General features: G+C 46.3%; 1 protein-coding gene across 1 annotated transcript in view; it reads right to left on the bottom strand.

The window, feature by feature from the left end:
- The window catches only part of LOC128703745 (dynein axonemal intermediate chain 1-like), a 93,095-nt gene extending 84,980 nt beyond the window's left edge, over positions 1 to 8,115 (bottom strand). The window contains exons 1-2 of the mRNA XM_070103780.1: positions 8,095 to 8,115; positions 7,566 to 7,782 (exon numbers count right to left, since the gene is read on the bottom strand). Of these exons, the coding sequence (XP_069959881.1) occupies positions 7,566 to 7,782; positions 8,095 to 8,115 (238 nt within the window). The remainder of the gene's footprint in view (positions 1 to 7,565; positions 7,783 to 8,094) is intronic.
- Positions 8,116 to 17,810: the final 9,695 nt, after the last annotated feature.

Below are 17,810 nucleotides of genomic sequence, written 5' to 3' on the forward strand. Positions count from 1 at the left end.
AAATATATTTGGTAGAGCTAGAAGAGGACGCGGAAGAGTAAGAGGTGGGTACCCACAGTCACCTCACCTCCAGCCAACACTGTCCCAGGTAAACTCCCATCATACAGAGAAATCAGAATTTGCAGGAAATAGATCACCCTCCCAGGCACCTAGGCATTTCTTCCATGGTCGCCGAAAGAGGGTACGCTACTGATAACTGTCTACGAGATATCAGCTGCAGTTACTGCCACAAAAGAGGCATCAATAATAATATTTTTATTCTACAAGTACATGCACAAGGTATACAGGTCTAGCTGACATCAGTGACATACAACTACACAGAAAGTCGCTTGTTATGCAAAGTATTTCGGGCAAATTAGGTTTTGTCCCAGGATGCGACCCACACCAGTCCACTAACATCCAGGTACCCACTTTATACAGATTGATGAACATAGACAACCGGTGTAAAAAAAAACACGTTCAATATTTCAACCCTCGCCAGGAATCGAATCCGGACACTCACCATGTGAAGCAAGAGCTTTTGCTTCCAGGCCGCGGGGCACCGTAAAGAAGACCACTGTCGTAGCAAACGGGAAATTGACAGAAAAGAACCACCAGCTCTTTAGAGATTTATTGCGCGAACAAGCCAGCAGAATCTCAGTATTGGTGAACATACTGACACGTCACCACCCAGATGCACCCATCTCGGTTCAGCAGGTGGTTTTGTGCCTTATATAAGACCACAGAACCGAGTCCCAGCGGCTGCCCAAGTGTCCTCCTCTCTCACGCATCTTTCACATCTATCTAATCGAGCTGAAAACAATAATGCAGAGGTAATCTATCAGCATCCTGTCTGCCTGTTCGTGAGCTCACGCACAGTTTCGTGAACATTCAAGGTCCCGACATGATCGCTGTTAAGACATTTTTGAACGAAAGGACTCGGGAAAATTTTGCTAGCATTGCTGGCTACACTTCATGGATGAGAAGAAACAGACAAAGACAGGGAGGTGTTACCATGTGCTTTTCTAAGAGTGTACATATCCTGTTCATTAATGTTGCCAGTACCAATCACCTGGAAATGATGTTGATCAAGCTATGCACGAACACTAGTACCTCTGTATTAACATGCAAGCTGCAGACTTCAATGGCAGCAAGGACATAACACCAGCTTCCTGATGAAAAATGTGGTCTCCCTTCTGTTTCATCATAAATGTTGACAAGGGGACCTATCCACAGAACGTTCAACATTTTCAAAGGAATCGTATGTGGGGTTTTGCTCAGATCTGTGGAACCGAATTGTCCTCACAGATATGGCGAGTTGTTCCATGAATTAAGGACAGATCCTAGACCTTACCTTACGAAAACAGACAAAGCAAATGCGATAATAATTATGGATAAGGTAGATTACAATTGAAAAGTGAACATACTTTTAGAAGACAGGGAAACTTACATACCCCATAATAACAACCCTCTGGACTAAGTTATTAGTAAGAATAATAAACAACTTAGAAGCTTACTGAGAGGTTATGATGAACTAATTAAACAGCTATTAGCTAGGTCGGCGACACACCCTTATACGTACGGTCTGATTAAGACCCACAAGCCCGGTGTTCCAGCGAGACCTCTTATTAGCTGGGTGGGGTCGGTGACGTATATATGTCCTATCAATATGGTTGGTAAAAGAATTAATTCCAATGCTTGGCAACATCTCTGAAACCCACATAAAACAACGTTGACCTCGTTAACAAACCGCAGAATGTTAACATTATTGATTATACATTAGTAAGTTTTAATGTCACGGACTTATTCATCAGAGTTCCTGTTCCCTATCTGTTATCTTATCTGGAAGATGAATTAGATGAGTTCATGATATTCATTAAGAACACTCTCATTAACGTGCGTGAAGTTCTCACGATAACACAACTGCAAACAAATCACTGTACAGGTGGTGTTACAAGCCTTGTACATGTGTTACAAGCCTTGTACATGTGTTACAAGCCTTGTACATGTGTTACAAGCCTTGTACATGTGTTACAAGCCTTGTACATGTGTTACAAGCCTTGTACATGTTACAAGCCTTGTACATGTGTTACAAGCCTTATACATGTGTCCCAAGTCTTGTACAGGTGTTACAAGCTTTGTACAAGTGTTACAAGCCTTGTACAGGTGTTACAAGCCTTGTACAGGTGTTACAAGGCTTGTACAGGTGTTGCAAGCTTTGCACAGTGTTACAAGGCTTGTACATATGTTACAAGTCTTGTAAATGTTACAAGCCTTGCACAGGTGTTACAAGCGTTGTACATGTGTTACAAGCCTTGTACAGGTGTTACAAGCCTTGTACAGGTGTTACAAGTCTTGTACATGTGTTACAAGGCTTGTACATATGCTACAAGTCTTGTAAATGTTACAAGCCTTGCACAGGTGTTACAAGCGTTGTACATGTGTTACAAGCCTTGTACAGTATTACAAGCCTTGTACAGGTGTTACAAGCCTTGTACAGTATTACAAGCCTTGTACAGGTGTTACAAGCCTTGTACAGTATTACAAGCCTTGTACAGGTGTTACAAGCCTTGTACAGTATTACAAGCCTTGTACAGGTGTTACAAGCCTTGTACAGTATTACAAGCCTTGTACAGGTGTTACAAGCCTTGTACAGTATTACAAGCCTTGTACAGGTGTTACAAGCCTTGTACAGGTGTTACAAGCCTTGTACAGGTGTTACAAGCCTTGTACAGGTGTTACAAGCCTTGTACAGGTGTTACAAGCCTTAGCAAGTGAGTTGTAAATCTAGCCTGGAGTTTTACGACTCTCTTGTCATGGGTTCTAACCCCACCCGTACCATGATTTACATGTAACTGATTGCAAGTTTGAGTTTGAAGGGAAATATTATGGTAAAAGGCAGGGAATGACTATGGAAAATCCGCTGCCTTCCCTATTAAGCAATCCGTATATAGTGCTTACGAGGTCAACCTGTTTAAAAGCACATGAATAAGTGAATAATATCTCTAGTCTTTGGATGAATGATATGGAACCGGATGCATTTTTCTCGAGACTAACGTTCTTGCCTGGTGTTGGGGTGAGAGGTGGAATCTAATCTTTCATTCTTAGATGTACTGATACACCAGGTTGACAGGACGTTTAAGTTCACAGTATATAGGAAGGTTTATAATGTTTGTTTGTACATTCACTAGTATTGTAACCACGAGACAAGAGTAAAAACGAGTGTCTTTCTCACTGTGTTTGTGAGAACTTGCAGAGTGTCCAGCCCACTGTTTTTCAATGAAGAAACTAGGGAACTATTTGATATTGTCACAAAACTATTATACCCTAAGTAAGGAGTTTATAGTAACAGCGCTGCTGACAGCAAAGAAAACTTATCAACATAAAAGTAGTTTTTAAGAATTCATGGATGGTGAAAAGCGTTTTGACAAGGAATATCCTTAAGCACTGTGTTGGTGATGTCTACAGGACAGTAATGGCTGCAACTTATCTTACATGGGACAGACCGGCAAACCTCTAGATGTCAGGTTAACACAACACTGATATTTGATACAAACTGTGCAATAATTATACATGTCTTTTAACTACACATGTGCTTGTAATAACTCTGCAAATTGATCAGAAGCCAGAGTCATGTTCCTTGCTCCTCTTGGTTGTAAAGAAATATTTTAGAATCGGCAATTATAAAATATGATAAACGTTCAGTATATTACCTGGAGTTTACCTGGAGAGAGTTCCGGGGGTCAAAGCCCCCGCGGCCCGGTCTGTGACCAGGCCTCCTGGTGGATTATTTCAGCTCAGTTCCTTTATAACTAAAGGCATTGTACACAATATGAAGCCAGATTACCAATAGACTCCTGGCTGTCCTCAAGAAGGCGCTGGTCAGGCACCTAAAGTCAGTACATGATCAGCCGGGCTGTGATTAGTACGTTGGTTTACGTGCGGCCAGCAGTAACGGCCTGGTTGATCAGGCCCTGATCCACCACGAGGCCTGATCTGAGACCGGACCCCGGGGGCGTTGACCCCGAAACCCTCTCTAGGTATACTCCAGGATTCTTACCTGGACTCATTGGACAAATGTTTGTTAGTGGGATGAATTGTAAGGACCTGCCTAGTATGGGCTAACAGGCCTGCTGCAGTGTTCCTCCTTATGTTCTTATGTTCTTAAATGCAGTTCTACACTGACATATTGAACAGTACTCGTGTTCTACTGCTCCCACGGATAAAATTGCATTTACCTAAGGGTCAGGTAGGTCAGTTTGTGAATTCAGGATCGTTTTCCCTCTTGCCTCTTTCCCTTAGACCCTTATTTTTGTGCGATAAAGGGAATTTTCCTGCTGATGTATGCCAGACACTTTTGAGATCAGACTGTTAGTCTTTTATAATGGTAAGGAGTGTGACGGCAAGGAGTGTGACGGCAAGGAGTGTGACGGCAAGGAGTGTGACGGCAAGGTGATGATAACAGATATGTTACTAATGTTTTGATTGTTTCATTATTACTAAATATTCAATACTGATGGGCTTTTATATGTCTTCTTCTAGTGTTTAAATATTTGTCTTCATTTCTCTGGCACCTGGCACTAGCCTGCTTGATGCCATCTCATTTTAGCTAAAGATGTTCCTCTGAACGAATCACCCTGGGCTTTCTACTCATTTCTGCAACATTGCAAGCACCTGAAGATGTGCTGATTGCAACACAAAAGTCCTAGAGCTGTCATACAACTCCCCCTGCTGTTTGGTTTTGGAATGTAACTTTTTCTTCTGAGTGCTCTTGGAGGCATCCACTACTAGTTCACTACATTTATTCAGATACGTTTCCATTCAGTTCTCAGAAACCTGAATTTCTGGTTCTTTCACATTGGTTAAGTGGGTGAGAGTAGGTGGTGTGAGGGTACTGAGTGTTCTGCAGTGGATGGTCAAGATCTTGAATGTAGATAGAATTAGGAAGATTGGGGTATAAGGGTGTTTAGGGTCTGGGTGTTGGGGTTTAGGTCAGTTGTGAGGAAGGTTCTTACCCTTGGAGAGGGAAGTGAGGACTGTCAGTGTAGGGAGGAGATGACACATGGCTTTTCGGGATTATGTTTGGGAGTGTGTGCTAGGACATGAGGGGGGGGGGCTAGGTACGTGGATGTGCATATCGTTTCTCTGGATCCAGATATTTCACACTCGTTGATGCATGCCCTGTTCTTTCCTTTTTGCTTCTGGCGTCTTTGCTTTCATGCTTTCATTCTCTGTATTCTTATTTCCTCTCCTTATTCTGTCTGAAGTACACCTATTAATATTTTTTTTGTCTTTCTTAACCGTGATTTCCATTGTATAGTTCTGTCTCATGCCATCTCTGTTGTAAAGGTCAAATTATTTACTTACTTACTTACTTACTTTCTAAATTGACTGGAAGTGTTTTACCCTCGAGCTCTTTCCAAGTTTCTAAAAACTTGTCACCTGTGACACTTCAGACTTCCCACCTGTAAGTTTGATAATGGTTTGAGTCTCCAGGTAACAGCACCATCCATATCTCATTATGGGTCCTTCTTGCAGCTTCCTGAAGCCAGTAGATAATCAACAATCCCTCTCTCTCCTTCCCCACTATTTTTCCCACTAGATTTCTGAGTTCAGCAACTCCTTTCCTGTTTCCCTTATTATCCCTTGTACCTCCTGGATACTCGAGAGAATTTCCACGAAAGGTCTTATTTGTTCCCACCTCTCTTCCTTTCGTGTCCATACATGCTGTAACTATACCTGCTCACATTTCATTGTTCCTTTCCTTCATCTCCTCCAGTTACCTCCTCAGCTCCCTATGATACTCAAGACTTTGTACCTTTGTCGCAGCAGCTACTACTGCTGCTGCTGCTGTTTCTGCTGCTGCTGATGTGTGTGTGTGTGTGTGTGTGTGTGTGTTTTAATGCTTGAATAAATGCTGAATTTATTATTCCCGTTTAGGAAGTGCCATCTACAGTAAAGCAAACTCATTACTACCACTGTTAGAATTAATGGTCCCTATATTAGAAGTTTCATATTACATAGTGCTCAGTTGTCTATAAAAGCCAAAAGAGGTAGAATGGTTTATCTCGCTTAGTTTGCAAAATTCTTTTCTTAAGAATTAAGGGAAAGATACACAATTATGGTACGATATTTTTACCATATTGTATAATAAAGAAAAACTCGTGAGGTTACTGTTCGACAGTACGAAATGTAATTTCTGGAAGGTACTGACGCAGTGGTCGGAGAAGTAGCAGATGCACTTAAATATAGACAAGCGCAAAGTTCTAAGCCTTTACAAATAAAATAACTATGGTGTTTTTAATGTAAATAATATAGATCTTAATCACTCTGAATGCGAAAAAGATTTAGTGGTTGTGGCTTCCAGTGATCTAAAAACCAAGAAAACAATACTTAGGTGTTCACAATATAGCGAATAGAATTCCTGGCTAAACGTTGATGAGTTTACCTGGAGAGGGTTTCGCGAGTCAACGCCCCCGCGGCTCGGTCTGAGACCAGGCCTCATGGTGGATCAGAGTCTGGTCAACCAGGCTGTTACTGTTGGACGCACGCAAGCTGACGTACGAACCACAGCCCGGTTGGTCAGTACTGACTTTAGGTGCCTGTCCAGTGCCTTCTTAAAGACAGCCAGGGGTCTATTGGTAATCCCCCTTATGTATGCTGGGAGGCAGTTGAACAGTCTTGGGCGAATATTTTTGTTAGTGGGTTTGGATTTGACATGTACCTGCCAAGCATGGGCCAGTTGACTTGTGGGTTACAGTCTGGACAGGGAGAGACAAGTGTGCAAGTCTTCTTACACTTGTGGGTTGCAGTCTGGCCAGGGAGAGACAAGTGTGCAAGTCTTCTTACACTTGTGGGTTGCAGTCTGGCCAGGGAGAGACAAGTGTGCAAGTCTTCTTACACTTGTGGGTTGCAGTCTGGACAGGGAGAGACAAGTGTGCAAGTCTTCTTACACTTGTGGGTTGCAGTCTGGCCAGGAAGAGACAAGTGTGTAAGTCTTCTTACACTTGTGGGTTGCAGTCTGGCCAGGGAGAGACAAGTGTGCAAGTCTTCTTACATTTGTGGGTTGCAGTCTGGCCAGGGAGAGACAAGTGTGCAAGTCTTCTTACACTTGTCTCTCCCTTGCCAGACTGCAACCCACAAGTGTGCAAGTCTTCTTACACTTGTCTCCCTGGCCAGACTGTAACCCACGTGTGTACAAGTCTCCTTACATCTGTTATGGCAGGTCACCATGGGTACTGGTGAACAGTACCCATGGTGAGGCTTTCTTTGTATTATTAATCCATAAAAACATATTAACTAATGTCAGTCGCTTCTTTCCAGTAGGTTAAATACATAGATAATTAATTTCTATGTAATTATTTACTGGTAGTTACAAGAGGGTCACTAATGTAAGAAGACTGTCACATTTCTTGGCTCGCTGAAACAAAGCCGAGGCCCGTTGACTGTGAGCCGACTGCTATAAATACACATGTAAACATGGGAAACGCTGTTGCTGGGTCACCACATGGAGAAGACCCTGGCCAGGACCCAACCTAGCAAACCTATATAAACATTAACATGGAAAACGTGTCTGCAGTTCTTACCGGAGGATTCTTGGACGACGGGCGGCAGAGTAATGGCTGTGGGCGGCGCTTCGCTTTTATGGATAATACGTGAGGGCAGTGTAAGGAGGTGTAGCAGCGGATCGTTCTCATGAACGACCTCATACAATCCCGTCTTAAAGTTGTAAGCCACTTCATCATCTTTCTTCTTGTTGGCTGAGGTGAGGCGGATGGCAAGGTCAGGTTCACGAACGCCCTGCTAGAAAAACACTCACTGATTAGCGACTCCTGCGGTAAACATAGAGGTTTCTTTTGGTTTTCTGGTAATGGTTCCAGGAATCCTCGCCTCTAAGGTCCGGTCTCAGACCATGTAACCTAAAATGGAAACGAAATATAAGAGAAATATAAAATATTACATTAATTAAAAGTATGTATATAATATAAATTACGACTGGTTTATAAGATTTTTTATGTGACGTTTTCTTGGGAGAAAGTTGAGCAGTTTTATCAAACTGCAAAACTTTTAAAAGGTTTCAGCTTCACATTTAGCTAACAGGACTTTTGTACCTACCTTTACAAATACCGAAGTCATGGTAGATTATGCAAAATATTCCCACCGAAATTCAGGAGTTTGCCAAGACATAATTAAATCAGTATATACTTTCTGTTTCAGAACCTTACCGTCTTACTTAAGAAAGATACCAATATATTCTTATCTGTCTTCAAGAAATGCATCATCGTGAAATTCCCTTGAATTTCGACTAAGTAGAAGTGAGGCATAAATACCAACTGACCACGGTGCCATGTGGGTTCGATAACGTGGATGGGGTAAAAACACTTACGTAGGCTGGTTAGTACATATAATTATAACGGAAAGTATGGGAAACGCCATCGGCCGCCCTGCCTCTCTCTGCTCTCTATCTCAGACTGACCCACCAGTGCCTAGCGGGCGAACGGCATTCAAAAACATGCTATGGTCAGCAGCAACGTGAATAGCAGTCAGTGATTCACACAGACGGTTGGTAGTGAGTCATCTACTGGTAACTGGTTACTGGTAACTGGTTACTGGTAACTGGTACTGCCGAGAGCTCGGCGATGCTAACATATGTTGTCCCGACATACAGCTAATACAAACTAGAGACGGCAGGCGTACGGCTTGGGCTGATTCTATACAATGTCAAAGTACACAACAATTGAACATTATAACATAAGGAGAATATTGGAATGGAAGCTTACGTAATTGACTATAATGAAACTTACTGTAATGAAACTGTAATGCATTATAAGGTATAATATACATAGACAGACAGCCTATGCTGTCTGCCAGCTTAGTTCATATTTCGCGCCATGCTGGTGCTGCCACCTATAGGCGTTGCCACTTCAACCTGCCTGCCTTTGCCTCACTCTCACTCTCACAGCGGCCTAGCAGGAAGACACAAGGCCTACTCCTAGCTCTCTCTCGTGGGATGGCCCTGCCCGGGCCATGGGCACAACACACAAGCCTGTGTACCCACCATGACTTAATAAAGTAAGAAGTCTCTGAAGACGTATCATTTACTCCCCGCTACCAGAACACCAAATAATCCTTTTTTTATAAATGATGGAAAGCGGTGGTCGCAGCAGTGTGTTTGCCCAGAGAGAGGAAGGAAGGAATGAAGTTGTTCACTTCATCCCCCTACACAACAAACATCCGTCTCTCAACAAGTTATTCTGATGTCGTGTGTGCACATTTGAGCATCCAGGCACAGGTACAAGCAGGATCCAGCCGAAATTTACCGAATTTCTTCGAGAATTGTAAGTATGGAAAATTTTCTAGGGTGCTTACCTGTATGTACCTCAACATTATATACATACCAGTAATCTCATTGGGAGACAATCATATTGTTTACCGTAGTCACCCCGTGTAGACATGTGAGAAAACTTAACCACCCCTGGTCGCACCAAGTGGTCCCCTCGACCTCACAATCTTATCCATATCTATCCGAGACCAGTATGGATTGGGTAGCACCCACAAGTACGGTGCTACTAATTAATTGTGGACTGTATAGATTATATTAGTTTAGCTGAATGAAGGGGAGGGGGGTAGGATACACCTGGATACATCCATCAAGGAAAACATTTATACATAATCCCACCACTTACCAGATGTTCTCTGGTGGTCACTTGATGTAGTTGGATCACTCATAACCTATCTAATTACAACATAACACCACTGGCCAGCATAGGTTTGTTATAACTAGAAGGGTTACTTAACTGTGGGTGATTGATACTCCTTATTTCTTCCATTCACCATCTCAGTTTCGATGTCCTGCTACACCGACACGGTTCTCATTCCGGCAGGACGAGGTATCCGTCGGTTTGTTCCGGTTAGAAGTCGTGATTCCATAAATCTCCATTATCCCCGGTACGAGAGTCACACGTTCACTCGGAGCAAGGCGCTCTATTTCACATCCCGCATTCTCTTAACTCAATGTTATTATCACTGATTACATTACCATTCACAAGACGATTTAACGTCTCATAACTATTATACAAATTAGAGGTCACTCCATTAAGATCTGAGGCCGATGAGCAAGGATTAACACACGGGTATGTCCCCTGGACACACCCTGGCCGTGCGCCTGCCACCCCGTCCTACTCTTATCACACTTTTTACCACTCTATTACCATGGTCCCATAAATCACGTTCCCTCACTCTCCACCAGGAACAGTTACGACACTTCTTATTATGAAATGAGGCCTATATTAATCCTTAGGCCGCCGTGAATGTCAATTTCGTGGTTCCATGCTTTCTCAGCTTCTTCACCACATTCAAAACAATCCGCGCCTCTCCCCCCCGCACATCCGCGCATGCGCAAAGGGAACTCTTGGTTCTACTCTTATTTTCAAATACATTTTTGACCCATATAGACACATTAAACACCTATTAGGCACTATAGTTTCGGAAAATTAAAAAATTTTCCACAGTAAGTGGCGTCCCAGTGACCCCACGCTACAGCGTCCCTCGCTGTTTCTCAAGTCACGAGTTCAGCGTCACTTGTATGTTGCTGTTGTTGTTCAGCTCAGCACAGCTGTTTCAGCAAGCCAGAGGTGAGTTTTGTGGCGATTTTTGCATCCAGTGTGAGCTTCTCCACGTTTTTGTGGGAGGAGGAAGTGGCCGCTTCTTGCCTCGCCCTGCTGTACTCTCACACCTCGCCAGCCTACCATACACCACTCATCCCTGCTCACTCCCTCTGTTGTGTTCTCTGCTGTTTTTCATGTGAATTCATTGCCAGAGCTGTGTATCCGAGTGCCCGAGGTCACTCGAAGCTACGTGGATCAGCATGCCATGTAGATCATGACGCCATGTGGATCATGACGCCACGTTGGGTGTGGGCGATGTCACGTGGATCTACAAGTCACGTGAGTTACCAAGCCAGATGTCCCAGGCCTCATGCTGTGGTCTGCTGCCTGCATCACATTGACGTCACCGACGATGCTCCCCGACTTCATGACATCACGATGTCTGCCTGACATCACCTCAAGATGTCTGCTGACGTCACAGTGCTGCTGATGTCACCTCGCAACATCACACCTGACATCACATGATGTCACATCGAGTGTTTCTAGTAATTATTTCAGTATTGTCGAGAAGATTGAGAGAAAATATGTTGTGTGTTAATTAATTCCTCTCAGTCAGTGTTCTCACATGTTAGTGTACCGCGAGTGTGTGAAGTTTCCGTGTGTCCAGTGAGGTCTGAGCCAGACCTGAATAGCACCACTGTGTTAAGTCACCCGTGTGACCAGTGCGTTTGCCAGTTGTTATCAGTCAGCTCTTGAGCCCCGAGCCCTCTTTGTGCAGAAAGCTCTTATGCTCGTCGCTCATAGATGTTCTGCAGAATCGTACCTGCTACGATTCCCATCGAGATTTGTTTCACTTTACCTCCAGACCTTCAGAAAGCAGTTATATGTAGAGAAACAAGTCTGGGGATGCTTAGACTAGCCTTTGCTATAACTCCAACTGTCCAGAGAATGACACTCGTCAAGCCACAGTTAGCCCTGTCGGCAGGTGCTGTGTCATCCTCGTGTCACAAGCTTCAGTGAACAGCCTGCACAAAGATGATGTCACTTTGACTGCTAGCTCTCTCACTGCAGTCTGGTGTATGATGTTACGACTCCCAGATGTTTCGCCTAGTCGTCTCTGCCACGACTCGCTCCACGCTCGCCGGCAGTGACAGCCCAGCGACAGTACCAGTCAAGAAGTGTCCTCCTGAGTTGCTTGCCAGAAGTCCTGCCCAGTTGCCGAGTTTTGTCGACGCCTCACTCGAGGGCACCAGCATGTCGTGCCCCAGGTTGAGTGAAACCTGCAGCGACTCCTACAATGACTGCTTCACCGTTCCAGAGCAGACCGTACCCTGTTACATCACAGCTCAGCCACAGCGATGTCTCCTGTGTTGCAGTATCTGTCCAGACGCAGGAAGGCGTGCAGTGATGCCCTTCGACGCTCACTGCCTATGAGCATGATGTTTAGCACACCCCACATGTTTTTTTCTTCCCTCCCTGTAGGAAGTTTTTTTCCATGTCCATATGTATATATATGTTTTTATTTTGTGTTCTGTGCCCTGTTCCTACGAGAGAGAGATCGAGTTTCTTTTACCACCAGTATTGTCGCGTCGGGACGACGCAAGGTAGGTGGCCGAGCGTATGTAGACAGCCTGTACTGTCTGCACAGACAGCTTATGCTGTCTGCCAGCTTAGTTCATATTTTTCGCCATACTGGTGCTGCCACCTATAGGCGTTGCCACTTCAGTATGCCCAGACTTGCCTCACTCTCTCTCACAGCGGCCTAGCAGGAAGACACAAGGCCTACTCCTAGCTCTCGTGGGATAGCCCTGCCCGGGCCATGGGCACAACACACAAGCCTGTGTACCCACTACGACTTAACAATAAAGTAAGAAGCCTCCAAAGACATTTATCATTGAACCACCCGCTCTGCAACAGCCTACCAATTAATCTTGTTTAACATATAGCACAACTCATTAAATGAGACTCAACATTGGGATTACACAATAGAAGTGATAAAAAAATTTTGATCGATCGATCTGTATTCATGTGATCTACGGATTCTGAGGAAGAAATATATACAAAGAAAGAAGTGTTTAACAGAAAGGCAGATTCGGTGCACTCAAATCTAGACTGTTAACTCTCAGAATTCGGAGAGAACGCGAACACAAAAAAAATTCTTGAATACCGATAAGTTGATACTGTAATTATTCATCTATACAGGTTATTTACATTTAACCCCAACTCTGCTAGGGTGAGATTGACATATGCAGAATGGGTGTCATCTCTGGGAGGATCAAACTCTGTTGCACTGGCTAACTCATGCTGTATTTGAGGCAAATCTGAATTGGTAGTTACAAATGATACTTGAGGATTTCTCAATACCTGTTGTGTACATAGGGAATAAAGACATTCAGGTTGATCGTCTGACTGATTCTCAGAGGTAGAGAGTACAGGATCAGGAGGATTGTCAGAGTCTGTCACATTAGTCTGGGTTGGAACATCATCATCATCACATACTAACTTCATATGATCTAAATGCGATTCTGTATACTGACCAGTACTAATTTCTCTAACCTTATATTTATTGCCAGTGATATGTTCAACTACTCGATAAGGACCAACAAACTTTTGATCAAGCTTTGGCATTGCAGACGTTTTGTTAAAGTTAGCATAACTCTCGAACCTACTTTGATTTTGGATGGCTTTGCTCGAGTGTTAGCGACTCTTGTAAATTCTGCTGTTGATTTATGAAGTGTTTCACGGATTCTTCTAAAAACACTTTGAGCTAATCTGGTACGAGTTGCTATGAAATCATCAGGGTTGTAATTTGGTTTCGGGTTAGAATATAACAACTCATAAGGCAAACGTTTATCTACACCGTACAATGCATAATGTGGGGTGTCACATTGTAAGCAGAATTTATAGCACACTGCACATCAGGTATGACTTCATCCCAAGTTTCACTGTTGGGATTGATAGTGGCTCTCAAGACATCAAGTACTTTCTTATTGGTTCGTTCCGCTAACCCATTGCTGGCAGGATGATGAGGAACAATGGTGGATTTAGAGATCTTGTACAAGGTACACAAATTTTCGAGAATCTCATTACAGAATTCACCTCCATTATCTGTTACTAGGGGCTTAGGGGTGGTATGCCTGCAGATAATGCGTTCTTTAAGCGCTTTAGCTACTGTCTCGGCAGTCTTATCTGCAATAGGAACTAACTCACAATATCTGGTGAAATGGTCTACCATAAGACACATGTTTGTTGCCCTGGAGGGAACATTGGAAATTAGTTAACAGATCTAGCGCAACTCTTTCCCACGGTTCGCTAGTAGTTGGATACACTTGGATTGGATTAGGACCATTAGCATTACCTTTATGTTGCATGCAGACACTACATTTCTTAACATACTCAGAAATATCAGTTGTCATACGAGGCCAAAAGTATTTCAATCTGGCTTGTTTTACTGAACGATCCATACCAGGGTGTGCAACACCTGGTACATCGTGAACTAGCTGTAAGGCTACATTCACTAGTGACTGTGGAATTACTAACTGGTATACTCTTCTGCTAGGAGTACCCAACTTGGCTGTTCGATACAGTAATTCCTGGTTCATGACAAAGTCACTGGTGGGTGCTGGTGGCTTCACAGTCAGAATAAGATGTTCCTGGAGCAGGAATCGAATCACACCAGACCACATGGAATCTGTTCGTTCTTATTGGAGGAATGAACAAACTCGGTGGAGTGGATGACTCTCCCTGGTTGAAAAAAATTAGTGCTATAACACGCAATGAGCAAGGGAGATAACTGATCTATCACTGCAAGCACAGGGGAAAAGAAATGAACACGGTCGACAATACTGGTATTCATTCTGAGTCGCACACAGTGACACGAGGTATCAAGTATAAGGAGACTACACTTACAAACGTTAACAACATGTGAAGGTTACTCGAGAAACAACTGGTACTACTGAGAACGGTACGGGTGGGGTTTGAACCTAGGACGAGTGAGTCGTAAAACTCTAGGCCAGTGCGTAAGCCACTCGGCCAGCTGGCTACAATAAGATTAATCCAATTATGTATAATTATAAATCATAGGGAGGTTAGCATGGGCCACCACTGTGACCACAAATGCAAGTTTTTACAGATGAATCTCCCGCCATCCACGCTGACGGGAAATGTAGAATGATTCAAGAAATCGTAATGACACGATTGCAAATAAACCATACCCCCGGCCGGGATTGAACCCGCGGTCATAGAGTCCCAAAACTCTAGCTGGTCTAGTGGCTAACGCGACGGGCTGGAGTTTTGAGACTCTATGACCGCGGGTTCAATCCCGGCCGGGGGTATGGTTTATGTAGAATGATGTTCTACACTGTCGAATTTCATGTTTTAAGAGCGTACTTTGTCCCACGTCATGAAAGTACATGAGAACACAGGTGGTAGACTCAAGCATTATCGTTTTCAATATCATGAAAGATACACGTACATACGTACAAAGATAGTTAATATGGATGTGTTTTGTGTTGAAAGGTTTCTTAATGACTCAACAAGATACTCGTGTACGTGCAGTGGCGTACCTAAGGTATAGCAGGCATGGCACGTGCCCTGGGCGCCACTTGATGGTATAGCAGGCATGGCACGTGCCCTGGGCGCCACTTGAAGGTATAGCAGGCATGGCACGTTCCCTGGGCGCCACTTGATGGTATAGCAGGCATGGTACGTGCCCTGGGCGCCACTTGATGGTATAGCAGGCATGGCACGTGCCCTGGGCGCCACTTGATGGTATAGCAGGCATGGCACGTACCCTGGGCGCCACTTGATGGTATAGCAGGCATGGCACGTGCCCTGGGCGCCACTTGATGGTATAGCAGGCATGGCACGTGCCCTGGGCGCCACTTGATGGTATAGCAGGTATGGCACGTGCCCTGGGCGCCACTTGATGGTATAGCAGGCATGGCACGTGCCCTGGGCGCCACTTGATGGTATAGCAGGCATGGCACGTGCCCTGGGCGCCACTTGATGGTATAGCAGGCATGGCACGTGCCCTGGGCGCCACTTGATGGTATAGCAGGCATGGCACGTGCCCTGGGCGCCACTTGATGGTATAGCAGGCATGGCACGTGCCCTGGGCGCCACTTGATGGTATAGCAGGCATGGCACGTGCCCTGGGCGCCACTTGATGGTATAGCAGGCATGGCACGTGCCCTGGGCGCCACTTGATGGTATAGCAGGCATGGCACGTGCCCTGGGCGCCACTTGATGGTATAGCAGGCATGGCACGTGCCCTGGGCGCCACTTGATGGTATAGCAGGCATGGCACGTGCCCTGGGCGCCACTTGATGGTATAGCAGGCATGGCACGTGCCCTGGGCGCCACTTGATGGTATAGCAGGCATGGCACGTGCCCTGGGCGCCACTTGATGGTATAGCAGGCATGGCACGTGCCCTGGGCGCCACTTGATGGTATAGCAGGCATGGCACGTGCCCTGGGCGCCACTTGATGGTATAGCAGGCATGGCACGTGCCCTGGGCGCCACTTGATGGTATAGCAGGCATGGCACGTGCCCTGGGCGCCACTTGATGGTATAGCAGGCATGGCACGTGCCCTGGGCGCCACTTGATGGTATAGCAGGCATGGCACGTGCCCTGGGCGCCACTTGATGGTATAGCAGGTATGGCACGTGCCCTGGGCGCCACTTGATGGTATAGCAGGCATGGCACGTGCCCTGGGCGCCACTTGATGGTATAGCAGGCATGGCACGTGCCCTGGGCGCCACTTGATGGTATAGCAGGCATGGCACGTGCCCTGGGCGCCACTTGATGGTATAGCAGGCATGGCACGTGCCCTGGGCGCCACTTGATGGTATAGCAGGCATGGCACGTGCCCTGGGCGCCACTTGATGGTATAGCAGGCATGGCACGTGCCCTGGGCGCCACTTGATGGTATAGCAGGCATGGCACGTGCCCTGGGCGCCACTTGATGGTATAGCAGGCATGGCACGTGCCCTGGGCGCCACTTGATGGTATAGCAGGCATGGCACGTGCCCTGGGCGCCACTTGATGGTATAGCAGGCATGGCACGTGCCCTGGGCGCCACTTGATGGTATAGCAGGCATGGCACGTGCCCTGGGCACCACTTGATGGTATAGCAGGCATGGCACGTGCCCTGGGCGCCACTTGATGGTATAGCAGGCATGGCACGTGCCCTGGGCGCCACTTGATGGTATAGCAGGCATGGCACGTGCCCTGGGCGCCACTTGATGGTATAGCAGGCATGGCACGTGCCCTGGGCGCCACTTGATGGTATAGCAGGCATGGCACGTGCCCTGGGCGCCACTTGATGGTATAGCAGGCATGGCACGTGCCCTGGGCGCCACTTGATGGTATAGCAGGCATGGCACGTGCCCTGGGCGCCACTTGATGGTATAGCAGGCATGGCACGTGCCCTGGGCGCCACTTGAAGGTTTAGCAGGCATGGCACGTGCCCTGGGCGCCACTTGAAGGTATAGCAGGTACGGCACGTGCCCTGGGCGCCACTTGAAGGTATAGCAGGCATGGCACGTGCCCTGGGCGCCACTTGATGGTATAGCAGGCATGGCACGTGCCCTGGGCGCCACTTGATGGTATAGCAGGCATGGCACGTGCCCTGGGCGCCACTTGATGGTATAGCAGGCATGGCACGTGCCCTGGGCGCCACTTGATGGTATAGCAGGCATGGCACGTGCCCTGGGCGCCACTTGATGGTATAGCAGGCATGGCACGTGCCCTGGGCGCCACTTGATGGTATAGCAGGCATGGCACGTGCCCTGGGCGCCACTTGATGGTATAGCAGGCATGGCACGTGCCCTGGGCGCCACTTGAAGGTTTAGCAGGCATGGCACGTACCCTGGGCGCCACTTGAAGGTATAGCAGGTATGGCACGTGCCCTGGGCGCCACTTGAAGGTATAGCAGGCATGGCACGTGCCCTGGGCGCCACTTGATGGTATAGCAGGCATGGCACGTGCCCTGGGCGCCACTTGATGGTATAGCAGGCATGGCACGTGCCCTGGGCGCCACTTGAAGGTATAGCAGGCATGGCACGTACCCTGGGCGCCACTTGAAGGTATAGCAGGTATGGCACGTGCCCTGGGCGCCACTTGAAGGTATAGCAGGCATGGCACGTTCCCTGGGCGCCACTTGATGGGGGGTGCCACTGGGTGCCACTGGGTGCCACTGAGCAGTGTTAGACAAGCCATC

Source organism: Cherax quadricarinatus, chromosome 87 (genome assembly GCF_038502225.1).
Source record: "Cherax quadricarinatus isolate ZL_2023a chromosome 87, ASM3850222v1, whole genome shotgun sequence".
Classification (NCBI taxonomy): Eukaryota; Metazoa; Arthropoda; class Malacostraca; order Decapoda; family Parastacidae; genus Cherax; species Cherax quadricarinatus.